Here is a 23,964-nt window from a genome sequence, read left to right as displayed (position 1 = left end):
GATTCAAGTCAAAAAAATATTTACTCAGGCAGAATAAGCCTCTCCAGCATTTCTTCTCCCATGATGAAGCACAGAATAGCATGCACCAAAGCTATTATCCTTTATATTTACGGTCCTTTATAGTTTATGAGTCACACGAATGATCTCATTTCTTTCTAAAAGCAACTCCGAAAAGTAGGCAAAACAGGTATTACTGTACCCATTTTACAGACAAACAAATAGGCTAAGGGAGCATAAATGACCTGCCCAAGGTCACAGAGCCAGTAACTAGGAGAGCCAAGTATACTCAAGCTCCTTCCAATTCATTATGCTCTTTCCTGAAAGGCAGGAAAAATTCTAAAAACCAATTCTTAACAGCACATAGAGAAAGCAGCGATTCAGAATTGAGTCACTTTCAAAGACCTCAACAATTTTGATTTATCAAATCATGGATGTTCTCCCAGATACCTGGTATGCCTAGAATTAAGGCTATTCTATTCTCAGGATGTTGAGAAACACCTGGTCTGATGAGGAACAGAAAAGACACTTACCAGAGATACTCCATTTCCCTCAATGAAATTGGGAGCTGGGTTTTGTTTTCCTTGAGCACATTCCCACTTTGCCTATTTGAATCTTCTTGTCATTTACTCAACAATACTGATAGAGTCAACGCCTACGGCTTGGGAGGACATGAGGAGAAATGTATCATCTCACTTGAAAAGACATTTGTTTGAACATAGATCAGGGTGATAAATGTCACTGATACTGGTCATATTCCTACACAGGGTAGAAGTTTGTTTATTCATTTTTTTGTAACCAGACTTAATAAAGAAGAGAAAGTATGAAGAAATGCATAGGAATGCGAAACATCAAATTCAAGATAAGTTATCTCTGGAAGGGAACAAGGAAAGGAATTCAATTGGAATCAGGGAGGGGCTTAAATGGGCTTGAACTGTCTTTGCAAATTTGTAATGTTTTACTTTTAAAGATGAACGGTGGGTACATGGGTGTTCATTATGCTATTTTTTATACCATTGAATGATAAAATTTCTCAAAATAAATTTTTAATAATAAAAAAGGAAGGCCCATTTGCTGGAACACAGATTATTTTTTTAGGTCCCTTGGTCTTAAATTGTTTGTTGAAATGCAATTTTACTCACAACTGTTTCAAGTAGTTTTACATAAGAAGGACAATAGATGGTTAAAAATTAGAATGTTCTCTTCATAAGGCTAGCTTTGCCTAAATGGACAGACAAAATGGGATGTAGCATTGAAATGACTTTCTTTTCATTTGGCTTGACCATGTCCTTCATACCAGTCACTGATACACTCCTGAATCCAGGTGGAGGAGCTAAGGGGGGATGAATCAAATAGTCCAAAAGCATCATCGATTTCAGCGAGCTTGCAGCGTAGATTTATGTAAATACACAAATATAATACAATGGTTCAGGTTTATTGATAGGCAGAGGCACAAGGGAAGGATGCCCACTCCCACTGCAGGTCAAGAAAAGCTTGACAAGGTCCTTCTTCAGATGGGTCTCAAGAGCTGAGTATAGTATACCTCACAGCTCCTGTTTGGCTGCCCATCAAGTCTCTGCCCTTTTCCCTTCTCCGGGTTATGGAACCTGACTTCTGGCCACAAGAGTGGATCCATAACCGAGCTCTGACCAATCATATTCCCTCGTTTCTTTAGATCCAATGATTGGTCCTGAAAGAGGCGTACAAGCCAAATAGGAATTATCAGTATTTCCCCAGGCCTGATAGATAGACACTGGGAGGAATAATCCCTTTTTCAGCTAGGATTACTAAACTGGGGTGAGTGAGGCAATATTCCCTTCCAGATAGAAAAGGTCTTTTGGCAGCAGGAGGGAAGGAGGCCAAGAGTCACGGGAGCAGAGTCAAGCAGAAAGAACAAAGAGAGGGGGCTGACAGCATTGAATCCTTGGTCCCAATTCCTGGTAGTCCTCAAGGCCCAGGTTCCTCTCTTTCTTCAGTTCTGTTAGGGATTGCAACATCCTCCCCAGTGCACAAGCCAAATAGTTCTGCATGGCTTAAGGTTCTCAGAGTAGTGATTCACTTCCTTGCCCTGATTAATATTTTGAGTAAACAAGCACCTGATAGTCAGGGCAGGGAAGTGGATTCTGAGAAGAGAGTGGAAGGGTCACAGGCATGAATGCATGAGGCAGCATTAGAGAAGAAAGTAGCCTGGGTTCAAGGGGGCTGGGTCTGCTACGAAATAAAGCCAATGTGGTAGGTAAAGGTCAGGTCAAGAAGACCTTTCTTTGCTTTGAACTCACTGCAAGTACTTACCATGTGTGTCTCATTTCCAAAGGTCAAAATACGTCAGCAAGGTATTCCAATATAGAAAGCTTTGGTTAAATGAAACCTTGCTAAGTGGTTTTTTGCTACTGGTTAAAATTTCTGCTTCATCTTAGAGCATTAACCTGCTCTAATAGTGACCTGCTCAAGACAAAAAATTCTTCATTATACTCAATGATCATTCTTTTCTATTGGAACTTAAGGCTGGAGGGCAGGTGGGTTGAGTAGAAGTTATAGGAGGGAGAGGAACCACTTCCCCAGGTCCTTCAAATCATGCCATGTGGACCAGTGTCAACTTGGCCTGCATGCAAATCTCTCTCTCCCTAACTGCGCTCTTCCACTGTGTACGCCTCACTGCATGCATCCATGCTCCTGTTTGCTAGCAACCATAAGCACACTTATTCTATGATGCTTACTTCCTCTGGAAAAGGAAAATGGAGGTAAAAGTTGTCTTTATGCAATTGTATCACGAAATATCATCACTAATGTTCACAGCTTTCACTAACGTGGATTAACATTGCTTAAAAGGTAAAATTTCTGAAGGATACAAAGAAATCTTAAAAACTCCTTTTCAGATTATCTCCTTGAAATTTAAGCAATAACAGTATTACTGGTGGGATTTGAATTTGAGCACAGAGAGAAGATTATGCTACGTCAGAATCTCTAAATAACATTTATTATCTGCCATGTGATCTATCGATAGAGACGGTCTCAATGAAAGTGATTTATGATATTTCCAGTTTCTTTCACATAAAATGGGGACAAGTATAAATGGAGGTATAATCAAATGAAAAAGCATGGAAACAGCACTTAAAGTTGCTAATTCAGTTCAGTGGGATGACGCACGCAAGCACACTGTGTCAAGATGCAGGGAACACAAATGCAATGCTCATGTGTTTGGGGTTTATTTCTTATTTATGTTGTGGAAACTATCATTTAAGGTCTTGTAATAGGGCATGGGGTTATATGTTTTTGTGCTTAAGCTGTTCAGACATTTCATTGCTTTATTTAATTCAGGCCATAGCCTGCACAGGCTTGTGAACACTCTCCTTGGCTAGAATGACCAGGTCTTAATAGATTGAGGTCACTGCTTCATAGAAATGTGCAAGAAATGGTCAGCTTTAACCACATATATAAATACAGATTTTCCACTTGAATGCCGATCAGATGCTGAAGCTCCTGAGATGGGTAACTCAGAATAACAGAGAATGTGTCAAATTAAGAGTTAGACTATGTTTCAGGCAATTTGTTTTACAGGTACAAAAAGAAATAAACAACTTAGAGCAGTGTTTCTCATGCTCAGCACTTTTGACATTTTGGGCTGGATAATTCTTTCTCATGAGGGCGCTGGACTGTGCACTGTAGGAAGCATGGCAGCCTCTCTGGTCTCTACCCATTAGATGCTAGTAGCACCCCTCCAGCTATGATACCTAAAAATGTCTTCCAATATTGCCAAATGTCCCCTGGGGGCAAAATTAATCACTTCACTGAGAGCCACAGAGTTGGAGGATTGTTGTGAGAATCAAAAGAAAGTATTTGTTACCATCTTTATAAAGTGCACATTACCTTACAAACATCTCTCTTTATAGAAGAGTAGAACTAATATTCCAATCTTTCAATTGGAGTAATTATACCAAACAATAAATAGCATTGCTCTCTTGCAGCAAATACTTTGTTATGTTCCTGGCAAAATTCATAAACAAAGCAAGATCTGACAGCTCTTCAAGAGCAGGCTCACTCTTTATTGAGATGTGTATCCCCACTGCCCAATACAGTTCCTGACAGGGGCCATATTGCCATAAATCTTCTGTGAATGGAGCAGAAAGAAAGTCTTAAAAGAGGTCTTGCTGTGTATATTTTTAAGAATGCTTTAACTCTAGTGAATCTCAATGAACTACCCATATTCGGCATTCCAAACGTTAGGAAAGCTTCCAGATGTGTGTCCATGGAGTCAGGGCAAGGGCGACATTGCCACACAAAAAGAATATTCTTAATCAATTCTATGATCAATCAAACTTTTGCATCTTCTACTAAATATTTTCCAAGTTATCAGAAAACCAGCAAATCTCCGCTGTTGCAAGAGTAACCCATGTCACTGGCTTTTCTTATCTGGATCACTGCGAGAGAACTGCCAATTCGGCTCTCTCTTATCCATTCTTGCAAACCTCCATTTATTCTTCCAGAGTTTTACAAATGCAAAGCAAATGACGTCAGTCTCCATTGCAAGTAGCAAAAAATCGATGTTGTTGAACTGTCCCACAGGCTCCTCAGGATCTGGCTCTGCCCACTCATCCACCCTCGTCACCGGGACTCATTTGTGTGCCCACCATTGTTCAGTCCTTCTGTCCCTCCTTCCTCTAGGGCTCTGCTCCTCCTGCCTTGGGGTTTCCACATAAACTGCTCTCTCTGCCTAGAAGTCTCTCCCCTGTCACGTTACTGGCCAATTCTTACTCAGTTTTGATCTCAGTTTAAATGTCTTTTCCAAGAGCAGCCTTCCTGGACCCCTCCCCACCACCACTCTAAATAATGAGACACTTATGGCCTCTTACTCTCTTCTTTATAGCATTTATCATATATATAAGTATATATTTGTCTCTCTCTCTCTCTCTCTCTCTCTCTCTCTATATATATATATTTATATATATATTTGTCTCTTGCTGTTTACTTTCCCTACTAAGATATGAGGGCAGGACTTATGTCATGTTGAACACTCAGCTTTATCACAATACTTGGCACACAATAGCTGCCCAATAAATACCTGCTGAGTGAATGAAGGAATGAACGAATGTGCACATCTCAACACTGACTTTCTGAATGAAAACCTCTGGCAGTAAAGGTAGCAGTTTCAGGCTAGAAAGGAGAAGCAGCATGGGTAGGGGAAGTATTTGGGTGAGTCAGCAAGGCCCTGGGTGAACCAATCCCTGAAGTCACATTGTATTTGCACCTACTTTCTCCGTCGATGAACAGGACTGGCCCAGCTTCTCCTCTCATTAGGTGACACCCCACCCCATCTTTGTCACCAATAATTGTCTCCCTTAACACATCTCAGAACCCAGCAAGTGAGCACACAATGAGAGCATTTGCTCCCACAGAGGTAGTCCTACCTTTGTGCCCTCTCATCTCTGACAAACAGTAAAATATTAGGCATCATCTACCTGCTTGCACACTTTCATGCAAAGGCTCTCCTCAATGCCATGCATTCCCCAAAGTTCTGGCTTCAGCTTATTTTCTTTCTCCTTTCTTTAGCAATCTTCTTTGCCCTATTGTTTCATCTACCACCTAATTTCAGATGACTTTCGATTTTATCTCTAGCTGTAATTTATCTCCCAATCTCTAATCCCAGAGAGTCCAGCCACCAGCTGGATCTCTGGATATCTCTTCTCCCATGTAGTGAACACCCCAAAGTCACTAATGGCAAAGCTCAGGCAATCATCCTCTTCTTTCTTACTTCCCCATATCTGCTACTGGAACCTCCATTCCCCAAGACATGCTGCCTATGGACACCAGAGTCACTGCTGACTTCCCCTCATCAGTCCCCAACAGTCAGGAGGAAGCAAGTCCTTTCCACTTCCTCTCTTGTGTCTTTCGTTGATCTGAACTATCCCCTACATTATGATTGCCAACAATCTCCTCCAGATCCTCAATGCACTTCCTCTAAATCTAAACAATTGAGACAGAGTCCTAACAAGTCTTTGCATTTGGTCCATGTCCAACCCAAACTTCACCCTGCTTCCTGCAGCCTGGGTAGTCTTTCTAAAGTACAACTTTCTACCAGCTCCTCCTCTATTCTGAATCCTTCAAACTCAACAGCTCTCCTCAACAGCTTTTGAAGTAAACAGAAGTACTTTTGTCTGGCATTCAAGGCTCTCTCAAAATATGGCTCTGCTCTCCATTTCTTCTCAACGTGTTTCCCTTTGACAATCAAATGAAAATCTCCCACACCTTGTGAGCTCTGCGTCCTTTATTCTTGCCTCAATATGGGATATTCCTTCCTCCTTCTGTCAAAATCCCACCCATCCAGTATACTCAGAGTACTATTTATGTCTTTGTAGGTGCTTATCTTATATTGTTTCACATTACAGTCAGGTACTTGGATTATCACACTAAATTGCTATCTCCTTGAAGGTCTAAGATGACTATCACTTATACATGATTCCCCAGACAGCCTACATACAGGAAGGGTTATGGGCAGCAAGCAAAAAGCACACACACTGAGTTCAGACAGCCCTGGACGTAAATCCTGGATTTACTACTTGACAAATCATCTTAAACAAAGTTCCTAAGCTCTGTGAGCCTCAGTTTCATCATATTTAGTATGATGAAAATGAGACTTACTTCCCAACTTATTGTAAGGAGGTGATATATAAAGCACTTAACACAATATCTAGCATGTAAGAGCTACTCAGTAAATGGAAGCTACTGTAACAGCAGTAATGATTATTATGTTGTAATAGAGAATTGATACATATTGGCTAAACTAGACTAAAATCAGCATAATAAATCTGTTTTGCTGTCCAGGAAGTTATAATCAAATTGGGGAAAGAAGTCACAGCCCCACACTAACATGATCAACCATTCTAAGCAAAACGTAACATGAATGACAACTTCACAGGTAAGTTCCAAGGTTGTCTGAGGAGGAAGAGGTCATTTCTTCCTGGAGTGGAGAGGATATCCCCTTGAAGGACATGTAGGCCCTCAGGAAATCTCAAAAGATGGAATAGCCACAGGAATAGGCCCAGTCTGAACAATAAAGGGTTACTCTCGATTGTTTTTTCTTTCTTTAAAAAAAAAAGAAACTTGTCTTAAATGAGCCATTAATCATTTATTTACTTCACTAATTCCTGATTTCTTTTTTAATTAACTTTTTATTAAAAGGCATTCTAATATGGGGGAAAAATACTGACTTGAGAAGAGACTAAGAGTCTGGTCTGTTAGGACTGGATGATTGTAAAGGAGTGATTTTGCTCCTAGAACCTCCGTGATATCAGCTGCAAATAGTGAAATGCCAGATGTACAGAGTTCATTGACCCCCCCCCCCCGACCTTCCAAGGATGCTGGGCCTGGGCCCCACACAGAGGAATGTGTCTGGGCTCGGGGCCAAAGATGGCCACTTTGGCCTTGACTCTACGACACAAGTTACAAAAAATATGTCCTGCGTCATGTTCCTTGTCTGAGCTGGCCACCCTGACGGGCACCTGATAGGAGTTTAGAAACATCCCATCTGTGGGAACAAGAAGAAATAACTCTAAATATTCAAATGTCTAAAACCCTGAGTCGGAACCCAGAGAAACCTTAGGATAAAAGGGAGTCACAGGCATAGAACAATCGGAAGTCTCACTGAGGAAAGGAGGCTTTGCCTCAGAGGTGGACAATCGGCACTCCCACCTGCCATACAAACTATTGGGACTTCCCCGGCTGATTGCGGTGTGGATGTTGTAGGTACCGATTTGTTGTTCCCTTTTATCCCTGCTCCTTGTTCTGTTTCCCTCTATCAATAAACTTTGCTTAAACAACCAAGTAGCCTTGGTGGTACCTGCCATTCCTTGCCCTTTGCGGCTGCGGGCAACACCAGATATGTTTTCAACAGGAAAGTTCTAGAAAAGGGTGAGGCAATGAACACTTTTTTACAACAGATTCAGGAGTAAGTTCATTCGGTAGGTCTAAATGGCCTTTCTCCTTGTCATAAAAATAGAGAAAATCCTTGTGAGTGCTCAACCTCCCACAGCATCCATTCGCCAACAGGCATGGCCATGTCTGGAGGTGGTAATATGGAGAATTTACCTCACTTTCTAATTACTAGGTGCTATCATAGAGACCAGTGCCGGAGATTATACCCATAAAACGACTGACTATCCAAGAACAATTCAAGTTCGAGTGGAACAATTTGGAGAGAGATGGGAAATCAATGGTTGAGAATTTCAAATGGTGATGATAAACCTTCCTCCAAAACTGGAAATGAAAATAAAAAAGGATATTAAAAAAAATGATGGTGAGATGTTATTTTGGCTCTGTTGTGAGTGTGTGTGATCAAGAGTAACTTAGGAAAATCAGGACATTTTCTTTCCCCTTTTTCCTTCATCCCTCTCAATAGGAGAAAGGTGGAAAAATATACTAAATCACTGAATCTGGACTTTCCAGATTCCAATTTTGGAATCTCAGAATCACCGAGTATGTTAGTCTGAAGAATGGCCCTAAGATGTCCATATCTTAATCCTCAGAACATTGCCTTATATGGCAAAGACTTTGCAGATGTGAATAAGGATCTTGAGATGGGGAGAGTATCTTGTATTATCCAGATGGGCTCTAAATATAATCACAGGTGTCCTCATAAGAAGGAAGCTGAGGACCATTTGGCTAAAGAAGAGAAGGCGATGTGACCACAGAGGCAGGAATTAAAGTGATACTATGAGCATAGAGCAACAGCAAGAGCGAAATGGAAACAGCAAGAGGCGAAATGGATAGCCAAACATTCCAATCACACAGTGAAGGAAATTAAGACAAGCCCAGCTATGAGGTTGTAGGGAGAAAAGGGTCAGAGAGAAGGAATGCTACAGAAGCACATTTCATGCCACATAGCTCAGCGCATCTTGGTTGGGCTGTTAGTTATTAAGAAGTTAGAATAGGTCCAGGGAGAAGGGGAAAAGGTTCAAAACTAATCAGGCTCCTGGAAAACAGGGGGCCTTACTGTGATCCACGCGTGTTCCTGCTGTGGGAAGGACCACTCCCCAGGCTGGCGAAGGTGCTTCACCCATTCACTGGTTAGCGTCCTTCCCCAGCAGTGGTTATTCAGCAACCAGTGTGGAAGCATGCGTGCCTACTCCTCTGGAATGGGTATCTGGATCTTTTTTAAACAAGACTAAACAATTGCTCCTTGTTTTTAAAAACTTTTCTGTTTCTGTAGCTATTTTCATGTCCAAGGCAAACGGAGAGCCTTGCCTTGAAACCTTGCCCCTGTTTTGGAACAACTGTAACTCAGCATGACCTTCAAAGGAATTTCCCACCATGGACCCCATATGTCTATATTCCATTTGGAGAAATGGAGGGAAAGAGGAAGAAAAGGAAAAATACAAAGAAAAAGAAGAAAAATAAAACAGGAGCATGGGGGCAAGAAAGTCCGAGAAAGAAAGAGAGAGACCATCGGGTGCTTGTGCGTGACTCTCTTTCATATGGAATTAATGGTGGTTTAATGGGGTATGAAAGGATGTTTTACTGGAAACAATGAGGAACAATTGTCTAGCTCACGTTTCATTTCACAGGTCATTATTGCATTAAGAAGTAAATCGACCAAGTCCGGTAAATAACAGTCTGTGTATTGCCGAGAGCTTCAAACCAACAATTTTAGCCATGGCCAACTAATATCTCTGTCATTTTAACCCTTGCAGGGTAGTGCTAGGGGGCTAAACAATTACAGTCTTCACCCAGCTCTAGCAGGTGAGCATAATTCATTGCCTCTCTAGTCCCTTCTTTTGCAAAACCCAGGAGACCATATTTTAGCATTGTTGTTTTGTTGATTAGCCAGCCTGAGCCCACTGCAGCTCTGGTGGCCTTGAAAAACAGCCCCCATTTTAGTGAGTGCTGCAGGCATCTTTAAACAGACTGCTTCCTCTGCAAAATTAATTGCTGCAGAATGCAGTGTTCCCTCATCTAAGCTTTTGCAAGCTCCTACTCAGCTATTTGGGTGGGCCATAGATGTGTCTGAGAGAGCCAGGGACAATGAGCTGCTTTCCTTTATTATAGAAGGTCGCATTTGTGTCACCAAGCATCATCAGACACTGGACACGTAGGAGCTTCTAATGCCTAAATTCTGGTTCCCTTAACTCAAGGGCAATTGGTGGACGAGGCAAATGCTGGATGTATTTAGAAGCGATAGCATAGTAAATAAATATAGCAAAGAGTTTATAGTAAACAGTCATATTTAAAATACATGTGTAAAATACATATTTCAATGCATATCAAAATAAAATATTTTCTTGCCTCAACTTGTAATAAAAATGAGACAAAAATCAGGTTAACAATGATAATGTTACATAATCAGGCAAATAAATCAGGTTATACTGATAATTTTTCCATCAAAACCTGACATTCACCCTGCAGAGTGGATGTGAAATCCTTCACATTTCTACAATAGCTCTGAAACAAGATAAACTAGGTCTTACTTCTTTCCTGAGAGAGAAGAAATCTTTCAGAGGTAGCATCAGTATTCCAACTTAATACCTCTTATTTCTTATTCTTTCACCTTCCACAACTAAAACTAAGGCCTTGCAAAGAACTACGGTAGGCTGAATAATAACCTCTCAATGATGTTTATGCTCTAATCCTGAACATGTGACTATGGCTAAAGGACTTTGCCAATGTGATTAAGGTTATGGCTCTTAAAGTGAGGAAATAATCTGGGTAGGTCCAATCCAACCCTACAAACCCTTAAAAGCAAAGAACTTTCTCTGGCTAGAATCAGAGAGATGCAGCAGAAGAGAGGGCAGGAGAGATTCAAAGCATGAGAGGGACGCAATCCATCATTGCTGGCTTTGAAAGTGAAGGAGATCACAAGTCAGGCAACGTGAGCAGCCGTAGAAGCTGAGCAGGACTCCCCCCCAACCAGCCTACAGCAAGCAAGAAAATGGGGGCCTCAGGCCTACAATCACACGGAACTGAATTTGGCCAAGTCCCTGGGTGAGATTGGGAACAAATTCATTCCTAGAGACTCCAGAAAGGAAAGCAGAACCACCAACATCTTGATTTTGGCCTTAAGAGACTTAAAGCAGAGAAACCAGCCAAATCTACCAGACTTCTGATCTGCAGAACTATGAGATAATACATGAGTGCTGTTTTAAGCCACTAAATTTGTAATAATTTGTTATGGCAGCAATAGAAAACTAATACAAGAACCAGTTAAGATATGATGGTCTAACTGTTCAAGCCATTGCCCCACCTAGAGCCGTGATAAATGACAGTAGTGGCACCAATGAAATAGTGGTCACTAGTATTTACTTAGTGCTTATCCTGAGCCAGGCGTGGGGCTAAGTGTTTTATACGCATTGTGTCTCTTGGAGCTCTAGGATCTGCTCCTTTGCCTCCAAAGTATTCAAGTGGAAAGAGAGAATTAGGGCCTCAATGTGGAGAATGGCTCGTTTCCACATGGGCAATGATCAAGTAAAGTTGCATCTTACCAACATCACCCAAAAGGAAAGAGATTATTATCCACAGCACATAAAAAAATCAGCTTCAACTCCCTTTCTCCATGGCAATTACTTTCAGAAACTTATATTCAATTTTTATTAATATTTCTCCTGTGAGGGAGTTAAGCAAATTGGAATTGGGTCCTACAGGGAGTCTCTAATTCCATAGTACAAAGATTGGCTTCCAGGTCTAGGAAAATTTCTTTTCTTCTGTGTCCCTTTTCTTGACATGCTTTACATAATAACCAACTCATTTTTCAGGATTCTCATTTGTTATATAAATGAGTTTTACTATCATTATTCTTATTAAAATAAGTAATACATATACATGATTTTAAAAAATGGCAACTTCTCCATGGCTCCCTCTGAGCAGTAGCAGTGAGGATCAGGACAGCAGAGCGTAAGAGGCAGAAGTCTTTTCCTTTTCATTGTGTATGTTTTACTATTGTGTTTATTCATTCAACAAAAATCTTTACGATAATTTCTTAAAAGTGGAGTCGCTGAGTCTGGGGAGAGGTCCTTAGACGGTTGCCAGATGCCAGGAGGCTGCAGCAAGTGACATTAGAGAACTGTTTCCCCACACTTCCCACCACTGAAATGGTCACACTTCTCATCATTTCCAATATGATTGCTAAAATAAAAATATGAATAGTAATTATAATAGTATAATTCTTCTCTTAGTAGTAGTGGTGGACACTTTTATGGAGCTTATCTCTTTTAATCCTTACTGTAATCATATGACTATACTTTATTAATGTCTACACTTCCTAAATGAAGAAACGGAGGCTCTGAGAGGATAAGAAACACACTTGGAGTTGCACGGGTAGGAAGTGGACACATTCCAGGCAGCTTGACTCAGTGTAAGAGCTCTTAACTTGCACTTTGGCTATGAGAGAAATTGGGCTTTTTGTATATTTAGTGACATTTGTATTTATTTCTCTGTGAAATTCATTTTGGAATCCTTTGAATATTTTTTGAGTTGGTTTGTTCCTTTTTCTTCTTAAATATTAGTAAGAATTTTTTGGTATATTAAGGAAATTGGCTCTTTCCTATATGAGTTGCAAACTTTTTCCTAGTTTTTTAGTTTAGCTTTTAATATTCTCTGAAGAACTTTTTAATTTTTATATAGTCAAATTTATCAAGTATTTACATATTTATCCTAGATTTTGATTCATGCTAAGAAAGACCTCCATAACTCTGAGTGTATAACTTAACCAATATTTTCTGGTAATTCTATAAATTCATTTTTTATCTTTAATCCTCATAGGATTTACTTTTATAAAGAAAAATATATGAATTCTTAAATTTTTTTCCTGACTGATTAGTCAAATGCCTCAACATCGTTGATTGGATAATTCTTATTTTCCCATGACTTAAAATGTCATCTTTGTTATAAACTAAATACTCAAATGCATTTGGATCTATTTCTGACCTTTTAAAATTTTTATTCCTTCCATATATCTATTTCTAGGATATTTTTAATGATTACATTCAAACTGTCACAATACAGTATTGGTTTTTTACATCTAGTGAGTGTGCAATGTGGAGAAACAATTGAAAACTAGATCAAAGAATCTTTCAGATCTTTAATATTGAAATGAGAAGGGCTCAACTATAAAATTGTTTGGTACCCATTGGTAAGGCACAAGTGTTTTATTTATCGGTAGGACATACTATTTATTGGTATTTCCTTCCATTGAAATACGCTCACGCACACATATACAAAAATATAAAATAATCAAATAGACAAATATCCATCTGCCTTTAGGCATAAAATAAGCTAGAGTTTGAGCTTCTGCCTCCTAAATCTTTCAATACTATTGTATCAAAGAAACAAAAACAGCGGTGCAGGATTCCCCCATTATTAAAACTTAAAGAATAGGAACACAGTTTACTATTCAATGAAGTTCTGGAAATAATCCAAGGGATAGGGAGCTGGAACAAGAAAGAAAGAAAAGAAAATGAAAAAGAGAAAGAGGAAAGAGAGAGCCAGTATATTATCATGGCAAATAGTTAAGTCATTTCGTTTAGTTACAGGTATTCAAAAATAGCCCCTCTTGTGGAACATTGATGTTACTGCTTCTCATATAACAAAGCAGAGAAATATGAATAGACTTCTCAACAAGGAGTCACTAACTTGAGTAGTAAAATTCCTGGTCTCGGAAAACCTTGATGCTTTGTTTGGAGGACTGGGTATGTAAACAGTAGCTCCTGCAAGTGGCAGATAATCAGGGTTAGGCAACTTCTTTCTTTTACTGACTGAGTTATATGCCCTGAATCAATTAGCTGGTCTCTAGAATGGTTTCTAATTCTGGAGTTAGTTTCTAATCCTAGAAACCCAAGATGCATCTGATGACCTATAAAAATGACTTATAAAATGGAATTAAACAGTGATAAATAGAGTCTAGCACATAGGTTTAAAAAATATCATTTCTCTGCAGTATTTTTCCCTCCAAAACAAGGGGAGAAAGATATCCATGTGGTACCCATAGCTGTATGTAGCTGTTTAGCCCTTGGTATATGACTAGTGCAACAGAAGGACTAAATTTTAAATTGCGTATCATTTTAATTTAGTATAATTTAAAGTGCAAAACTGATTAGTTATTGGAAAATGTTTAGGTATATTTGAAACAATTCCTATCCATGAATCTAATTTTTCAATTGTAAAGTATGAAATCTAGGTACAGATCAAATATTTCTGATGAAAATGTAGTTTCTGAATTGAGATATGCCGTAACTATAAAATACAAACAAAATTTCAGACATAGTATAAAAATGCAAAATATCTCAATAATTTTATATTGATTAATCTTAACATGATAATATTTTGAATACATTAGATTAAATAAAATATATTATTAAATTTAATTTTATCTGCTTCTTTTTTCTTTTTTACCCTGTCCACTAGAAAATTTACATTACACTTGTGGCTTGCATTTTCATTTGTATTGGACAATTCTCTTTTGGATAGGTAATGCTCTAGTTTCTACATTTTGAAAAAATTCATTGATAAACTTAACAATGTAAAAAATAGGCCAATCTATGTATGTCAACTATACTTCAATTTAAAAAAAAAGAAATTTAGCAACAAGTATCAAGAACTATAAAATGCTCATATTAATTCATCTGCTAATTTTACTTCCGGCAACATAAATTCTACAGAAACAATCACTAAGAAGAAAGGGGAAAAGACTTCTGCACAAACTATTTTCATGGCATTATCTAGAACGAGAAATAATGTTCCGTAATAGAGGAATGGTTACTTAAATCGTGATGCTTCCGTTTACTGGGTGGAAGGATGATGTGGCTGCCACGAAGAATAACAATTGTGAAGACTATGTAGCTTCCTTTTTTTAAAAAAATTGATACTTCTTTGCACCAAAGGGCAAAATCAACAGTGAAAAGGCAACTTATGGAATGGGAGAAAATGTTTGAAAATCATATATCTGACAAAGGATTAACATCCAGAATAGATCAAGAACTCCCAGAACTCAGCAAGAACAGTAGTAAAACAAATAACCTGATCAAAGAATGGGCAAAGGATATGGATAGACATTTCTCCAAAAATGATACACACATGGCCAACAAACATACGAAAAGATGCTCACCGTCACTAATCATTAGAGAAACACAAATCAAAACCATGATAAGATACCGCCTCTCACGCATTAGGATAGCTACTATTGAAAACAACCCAAAAACCCAAAATGGAGAATAACAAGTGTCAGTGAGGATGTGGAGAAACTGGAACTCTTGTGCACTATAGTTGGGAGTACAAAATGGTACAGCTGCCATGGAAAACATATAGAGGTTCCTCAAAAACTTAAAAATAGAACTACCATAAGATCTAGCAATCTCATTTCTGGGTATATATCCAAAAAGAACTGAAAGCAAGATTTTGAAAGATATTTGCACCCCCATATTCATTGCAGTATTATTTAAGACATGGAAACAACCTAAATGTTCATCAATGGATGAACAGATAAAGAAAATGTGGTATATAAATACAATGAAATATTACTCAGCTTTAAAAAGGAAGAAAATCCTGACACATGCAACAACATGGAATAATCATTAGAACATTATATTAAGTGAAATAAGCCGGTCACAAAAAGGCAAATACCATGATTCTGCTTATATGAGGTATCTGAAGTAGCCAAATTCATAGAAACGGAAAGAAAAATGGAGGTTGCCAGAGGCTAGGGGAAGGGAGAAAAGGGGAGTTGTTTAATAGACGTAGAATTTCAGTTTGGCAAGATGACAAAGTTCTGGAATCCTGTTTCACAGCATTGTGAATATACTTAACACCACTGAACGGTACATTTAAAAATGGTTAAGATGGCAAATTTTATGCTATGTGTTTTATACCACAATTTAAATTTTTTTAAGACTCAATAAATATGAATTGAGTGCTAAAAAAAATAATAAGCCAGTCAGGAAAGCGAAGATCTAAAAGGCAAGCTGTTATATGCTGACTAACAGAGCGAATTTAGAATATCTGTGCTTGGAAGAGGCATATGGGGTTATTATAAGATCACTATTTTACTGTCTCTGAATATGGAAAAGGCTGTAATATGGAAAGAATTAGAGTCATACTCTGCCACAACAGAAGGCAAACTAGGTCACTGGGTAGAAATCATAGAAAGATCATCCTAACAATCGAAATTGTTCAAAATATCTTAGGCAGTCATAAGGGAGAGCACGCCCACTTCCTGGGAAAGTTACAGGTAGAGGCCATCTATGCAACGAATGGGAAGTGGAACAGGTTGACCTTCAGGGAACCATCCAAGTGAAAGATGCTGTAATTTTATCTCTTTCCAACTGGCACGTATTCCTGCAAACTAATGGATTAACATGAGGCAATATTTCCAAAATTCATTCTGCAGTACTAATTCCAAGGGACACTAATGTGTAGTAAGAACAAGTATTCTCTAGCTAAAAAGTTTGAGAAATACTGGATAACACAAATTTAAATAGTGTTTTTTAATTTAATTGCAGGACTTATCAGAAACTTTAATTATTTTTTTTTTGAGGAAGATTAGCCCTGAGTTAACTACTGCCAATCCTCCTTTTTTTGCTGAGGAAGGCTGGCCCTGAGCTAACATCCATGCCCATCTTCCTCTACTCTATATGTGGTACGCCTGCCACAGCATGGCTTGACAAGCAGTGCCGTGTCTGCACCGGGATCTGAACCTGTGAACTCTGGGCCGCCGAGACGCAGAACGTGCAAACTTAACCGCTGCGCCACCAGGCTGGCCCCAGAAACTTTAATATTTTAATGCACATGGTGAATCTCCAAAATGGGAATAGTCAGAGTTTTCAACATTTATTTGTCCAAGGGTCACATTTTCCAGAATCTCCTGAGATTAGTGAATGGGGAACATTCTTTGACAATGCTAAAACAAATGTACATTAAGTATATCCAGAAAATTTACTTTGTGGAATAGTTGACTAGCAAACTAAATGTGAATTCTTGACTTTTTCAGTCATTTATTCACCCATTTATTCCCTCATTCAGCAAACATTTACTGAGCATATATTATGTTCCAGAGATTATACTAAAACTTCCAAGATGTTTGCCTTCAAGGTACTCACAGTCTGGTGAGTAGGCAGGCTTGTCAGGCAATGGCAGGGGAGCATGAGATGTGTTCTGATGGAACTGAATGATAAGAAAAGCAACGATATAAAGAGGCAGAGACTCAACTGCATGTAGAAGCCAGGGAACATTCCACAGGAGGCTGCTATGCTGCAACACAGAGGACAACCCTGTGTCTGCTGCTTCTAAACACAACTCTTTTACTTGCCTCTTTCATATATGCCCTTTAAAGCTTCACCCAATGGCCTAGGCTCATGGCAAATTCCATTCCTTTCTAGAGCCTTTGTCTCTATCCCTCACTATACGTGATCTCTCCAGTGTACTTTGTGCCAATTTTATACCAACTACTTTTCTCCTTTTTGTAACATGGACATTCTACCCCGACACATAAGGGCAGGAATGGTTTATTATCTACCTTGATGTCACTTCTAAGAGTATATAGTGCTTTGTTCTCGCTGGGCACTCCATAAACATTTGTCTAAGTTGCAAAAAAAAAAAAAAAAATACCCTACATCAATGCATCGAGGGAAAGAGGAAGCTACAGATAAATTACCGTAATAAATTTTTGATCTCATGACCAAAGCTTCCATCCCACCCTCATCACACAACCTCCAGTGGTTACCACTGGCAAAATGCTTTTCCTGGCTAAGTCCATTTAGTTTGTACATGGTGGAAGAGGGCTACACATATATATGATGAAGAGAATGTAAATGAAGTTTTTTGTGGTTATTACGTTGCCTTTGTAATTGCCTTACAGTAATTGATAGTTATTTTTTAAAATCTAAAAATCTATTTACTACCATATAAAGTGGAAATATGTGAATTATTCTGTTAAATATATCTCTGTACTGCACCCCACCAGATGATTCAGACCACATGATGATAATTATCTAGAAGTGGTCACGAGCCCAGACTGTGGAGTCAGACAAATAGAGATTTAAATCTTGGTTCTGCACATTCTAGCTGTGGGACCATGAAAAATTAGTTAACTTCTCTAAACCCCTATTTCTTCAAATGCTGAAATGGGATAATAATCCCTACATGTTAAGGTTGTTGAAAGGATAAATGGGAATGTTTATAAACCACTTAGCATAATGCCTGGCACATGGAATATGCTAGATAAATGGTAACTATTATTATTGCTAGTTGGGGTGGATAATTGCTGGAATAATTACACAGTCTCACTTTTCTTTGTTCTGTGTAGACAGAGCTTTGTGTGTGAGAAAGCTGATAGATCTAAGAGAGCTAACATCTGAGAATATAGAGAAAGAAGGAAGAAAACAGAAGGACGGTAGCACGTATAGTACAGCGGGGGTGAAAAACATAGGTTCAGTCTCGAATCTTCTATTAGCCATGTGACTTGGGCAAGTTATCTAATGTCTCTATATCAGTTTCCACATCTATGAGATGGAGGCAATAGGAAGATTTCTCTCATAGGGGAGAGCCTGTTGATGGCATTAAATGAGATAATTCATCTGAAGGTCTTAGACAGAGTCAGAAACATGGCAGATACTCAAGAAGTATTAGATTTTAACAGGAGATTTGAGGAACGAGATAATCACAGGAATAAAATATCTAGATTGAAGAAAGGAAAAGGAAATTGCTCCCATGGATCAGATGCCTCTTCACATCATCCTTTACAAATCACACACGAAAATCATTCCACTTCACAGTATGGACTATTTCAAATGCAATCAAACGCTGTTATGCCATTCACTGCCTGGAGACCAGGCCAGCCACGGCGGAGCGAGAGAATAAGGTGAGGCAGAGGTGTCTCTGGGTCTTACAAAGTATTACCGGAAGCTTTATCCTCCTCTGCTTGGGATAGAAATCCCCGCAGCCACATATCCCAAAGAGTCTAATATTTTCTGAGACTCCACTGTGCCTTTATATTTTAATACCCTGACATCTGGAATCCTAAAAGTCTAATGTTTAACCATAAATATCTGCTGAGATTAAAGAGCTATATACCAAGTTTCAATCTTTGGGGCCTATAATTGCTTGGGAAAAGAGAATGGTATTTCCCCCTCTAGCTAGAAGAAAAAGACCTCTGCCAGCACAGATACTGGCAGACAAATTTTCTAACAACCGTTTCCTCTCTCCATTCTCTCCCCTTATTTCCTCCCTCCCTCTCCCGCTCCCGTTTTATAATACCATCTTGCTGTCATTCCCAGGACAAATGGGAAGAAAGGGAAGCCTAGAAAGCTTAAAGAAAAGACACATTTCAAGATCTAGCAAGAAAAAATTGAGAAAATGCTAGCCACTCTCTGCTTGTCAAGCAGCCGAGCCTCCGTCTCCACATTACTGGAGCGTTCCCATTATTCAGCTAGAAACCACTTCATCACTCCATGGCTGACAGTCAAATGCCAGCTTTATTTGCTTTTTTATCAAGCTAATCTCTTATTTTTGATTTGAGGCCAGTTACTGTTAAGGTCTCTACAACGGTTTATAACTTTCTTTCTCAAGAATTGTCCAAGAAGTAACACAATTTGAAAAATGTTTCTCCTCCTTTCACGGTAAAGAATGGGAAACTCGCACCTGCCCCGAAGTGGCTTTGGTCAGAAGTCCTGCTCAGACCACAGTCCTTTGCTGGGAATGAGGTCAGGCAAGTGTGGGAAAAGCTTATCATGAGTTCAGGTTTCTAATATAACGAGTCAATGTAGAATTTAAAAAATAAACTTAGCATTGAACCCATTTTTATCCAGCGATGTATTATGAAAGCAACAATTTGAGGTCATTCAACTCACTTCAATACTAGGAAAAAGAATCTATGTTAAAAAAAGGCTTAATGTATTCTTATTATCCAAAGACAATTTAGATTGTAAATACTTGTGTATCTTTTTAGTCGATGGTCTTTTCACTTTCAGAATATATCCAGTGTGTATATAACAAGTATGTTTATGTCTGTTGGTATTTGGCACAGAGAGCTAACTCTTGACTTTTCATGAGAAATTGCAACTGCCCACTTTTTATATTAAAAATATTAATTGTTGTCTTAACATCCTACTTACTTCAAAGGGCGTATATAACTCTAGAATAGGGATTCTCAAACCTTAGCACAGCAGAATCACTTGAGGAGGCTGTGTGTGTGTGTGTGTGTGTGTGTGTGTGTCTGTTTTTAAACACAAACACCTGGGCCTCACACACATCTATTGACTCAAAATCCCCCCAACATGCAAATGAACATTTAATGTTCTAGATGATTCGAATGATAAGCCAGTTGGGAGCCACTGTTCTAAGCATACCAAATTTATTGGCAGGAGAACTAAGGTTTCTGTTTCGTTTTGTTTGTTTTAAAATGTATAGTCTACCTAGGACCAATTCTTTTAAAAATACAATATAAATTATCAGACCAATTAGACATAAAAAATAAAAGCCTTAGGTTTTATTTATTAGATTCAACAGACATGAAATTACTCTGTCAAAATGCTGTTTCTAAATGATACATTTCTGTCATTATCTCGTTGTAGACTGGTGCGAGAGTTTGTGGGCCAGCACAGGTCAGTGGATCACTCAGGCAGTCGCACATCTCTAGGGCCCACTTCTCTTCAACTTCCTAACTGCTCGGCCTGCTCCCAGTCTTGCTCCCACCCATTATCCACGTGCTCCACAGCAGCCTGTATGATCTTTCCAGAGAATGAATAAAATCCTGCCATCACCCTTCTTAAAACCCTCTAACACCATCCTGTTCAATTACTCTGGCCTATAAAGGAGCTGGCTCCTGGCTGCCTCCAATGACTCCCCCTCTCATTAACTGCACACCAGTTGCACTGGTCTCCTTTCCACCCACTCCAGAGACACACTGAGGCCATTCTTGTCTCAGAGCCCCTGCTCTGGCTGGTCCCTCTCCGTGGAAAGCTCCTCCCTCTGCTCAGAGCAGTGACTCCTTGCTTCTCATTCAGGACTCATTTGAAATGTAACTCTATTTCAAATAACTTCATTACACACACACACACGCGCACACACACACACACACACAGCTCAAACTACCTCTCTAGCCCCAAACTCTCTTTTATCTTCTTCATAGCTGTCATCATTGTTGGCATATTTTTATTAATATATATATATACACACACTGGAACATAAGTTTGATGAAAGCAGGAATGTGTCCTGTTCACAATTATGGTTCCCATCCTTGGAAAGGCACTGGTAGACAATAGGTGGTTAAAAATGCATTTGCTGAATGAATGAAAATGCCATTTTCAGCACTTAGCACGTAAAGGGTGTTGGTGTTCAAGGAATGATAGCTTCTGTTTTACCTCCCTTCTGCTTTCTTCTTCATGGCTGAGAAATTGTAAAATGCCATTGAAACTAAAGTTCTGATTTCTCAGTCCTCTTCTGACAACACTGGTGTGCCACATGCATGAACTGGTCTGAGAGGTGATGCCATCCATTCGTAGTCTGGGACAGACAGGAAATGAGTAAGAAGCTAGACTGGGAAGCTCTGGTATCTATCTAGTCCTACCCAAATGTGATATTAATTTCAAGACTCTGTTTTTATAAATGATTTTGGATTTGGGGACTATCAGATGCCTCCATAATCAAAAGAAATCCTTTCCAGAATAAAATGCAAATGGTTCTTAGAGCATCTCCTGCTTGAGATTAGCTGCCTTACATTCTAGTGCCACGCATGTTTCAAAGTTGGCTGCAAATGCAAACTTACAGATAAGTACAAAACAAAATTAACAGCTCACTTTTCCCCTGGCTACACACCCTGCATTACACAGATAGCAAAACCCACTGGCACAGTATTCCTCACAGCCGATCCACAGGGATAATTTTTGCTCCTAATGCTGAAGTACATGACAATATGCTGGGACCTATGGATATGTGAGTGGGTAATTTTGCCTGTGAACTTATAGGTGAAAATAAGTTTGGTATTTTTCAAGTTAAAAATAAACCTCAAAGGCAATGGACTCCTAACTTTTTGTTAATAAAATAAAGAAAGGACAGAAGGGTATGTCAAACCACACCATTTGGAATACATATGAGAGTTGGTTCCAGTGTCTCCATGTCCATCTTTGCTGCCCTGCTCTCCCTGTTTTACAGAAGATCACAGATTCTTGTCTTGAAGAGGGAAAATACAAAACAGACACTAATTCTCTTAAGATTAAATTTGTGCTTTTCTCTTCCACCAGATTGTAGACAGGAATTGGAGAGTAATATAGAAGAAAATGGTTTAAAAAATAAAAGGGACTTGAATTAGGGAAGGGATCTATTTATATTTTGGAAGTCAAAGGAAAACACTACAGTCCTTTATACCCAGAAGGCACCATTTACTATGTGTTGTCTCCTCTATTGCAAGAGGCCACAGATTGTATTTTTAGTACAGTAAACAGCAGATTATACTGTGGGAATCCTTAAAGTGGGAACCCATAGCAATCTCATTTAAAATGTTATAAAGCTTTCAAACATCAGGAGTTTAAGGCAGTCAGTGGTATACACCTTCCTATATGCATTTCAGCCACTCACACATGTCCTCATGCTCGTCCACACACTGATAATAAACAGTATATAATATTATAATACCTGCTGGAGTTTTACCATTGAATCATGTTTCACAACCAAGACAGAGAGTGGTAAAAAATAAAATATATAGCATTACAACCAGCAGCAAGAGCATGTTTTTGCCCACACAGTGTACTTATACCATGTGGTAACCACCTAAGAGTTCATCAAAAGAATATTATTATTCCTACCTTAGTGTGAGTATTTGATCGACATTTTAGAGCTCCTGTTTGTAACAGACATTTTCAATGCCACACCTCTGTTTTTGGCACTCCCCTCGGCACACCAAAGACTGCTACTGTAAAAACCTATGACTCCCTTCTGAGAAAGGTTTTTCCTGGTCATAGGAAAGAGCACAATTGGCCTGTGTTCAGGGACAGCCAAAGGGCAGGATGGTTAATGACCCGGAAGTATCCCTCAGCTAATGATGAGTAAGGATTTGAAGTATAAATACTTTAGCTTCTTCATGGCTTAGCTGGGATAATTTGGGGTGATGTTCCCATGGTCTCCTGGAGTTCCCTACCAGATCTGAACTCCCTACCAAACTTGAATTCCACAGTGGTACCCAGTTTGATAACATACCCTCTACTGGCTTCATTCATTTCCCTGTCTCACCCCCCCCACTTCTCTACTTTCCTGAGTTCACGCCCCACATAAACTACTTGGACTCCAAGCCTTGTATCAGGGTCTGCTTCTGGGGCAACCAAAACTAAGAAACGATCAATCTTCTATCCTTATTCTTTTTTGAAAAGTAATTTTCATTCAATACCCTGGAACACATATCCCTTGCTACTGATTCAACAGAAATATGATCCTCATCAAAAACTACAAGTTTAGGCAAGCCCCACAATTATTCATGTACTTATTTTAAAATACAAAGATGTTTTCTCAATAGCATAAACACCTGCAACAGAGGGATGATTCTTAAAACAGAATTCTTACTTTTACGTAAAACAGATTCTTACTACAGAAGGCTATTTGAGTAGGTCTAGTGGTAAATAGGACAGTAACTGCCTATCATTTTTTCTCTTATTATTCTGCACATATTTTCTGAATAAGTACATTTCCTTGAATTTCATTCTTCTGTGCAAAAATGAATTTGCCGGTTATAATCAACAGATATAACCAACATATCAAAATGAATATTTACTCAGTATGTTCCGTGCATTCAGCACTGACTTTTTAAAACCTATACTGTAGTCCCCACAGTTTGTCACTCTGTTGCAAAGATAAGCCTTCAACCTATGAAAATATTTAAGAAAAATACGAAGTGTTGAAGCATGTAATTGTATGATAATTAAAAGACTTATGTAGAAACTTCTCTAAATGCCAAATGCTATAAAGTAGCAATTGTTCAAATGCAAGAAAGGTGGAAACAAATAAAAA

The 23,964-nt window shown here is 38.9% G+C and overlaps 1 protein-coding gene across 14 annotated transcripts in view; it reads right to left on the bottom strand.

Annotated features, from left to right (window-relative positions):
- The window catches only part of PKHD1 (PKHD1 ciliary IPT domain containing fibrocystin/polyductin), a 412,643-nt gene that overhangs the window by 84,077 nt on the left and 304,602 nt on the right, over positions 1–23,964 (bottom strand). The window contains exon 61 of one of the 14 annotated variants that reach the window (XR_006885297.1): positions 20,476–21,471. The exons of 12 other annotated variants lie outside the window; for them this stretch is intronic. Coding sequence is in view for 1 of the 2 variants with exons in the window: in XM_046639702.1 (XP_046495658.1) it covers positions 21,398–21,471 (74 nt within the window). In the remaining variant the exon portion in view is untranslated. Of the gene's footprint in view, positions 1–20,475; positions 21,472–23,964 lie in introns of those variants that run through there. One more of the 14 variants, XM_046639702.1, reaches the window with a different exon arrangement.

The sequence above is a fragment of the Equus quagga genome, chromosome 15 (genome assembly GCF_021613505.1).
Source record: "Equus quagga isolate Etosha38 chromosome 15, UCLA_HA_Equagga_1.0, whole genome shotgun sequence".
NCBI classification, from domain to species: Eukaryota; Metazoa; Chordata; class Mammalia; order Perissodactyla; family Equidae; genus Equus; species Equus quagga.
The sequence above is the reverse complement of the archived record's forward strand: the minus strand, read 5'-3'. Positions and strand labels throughout refer to the sequence as shown.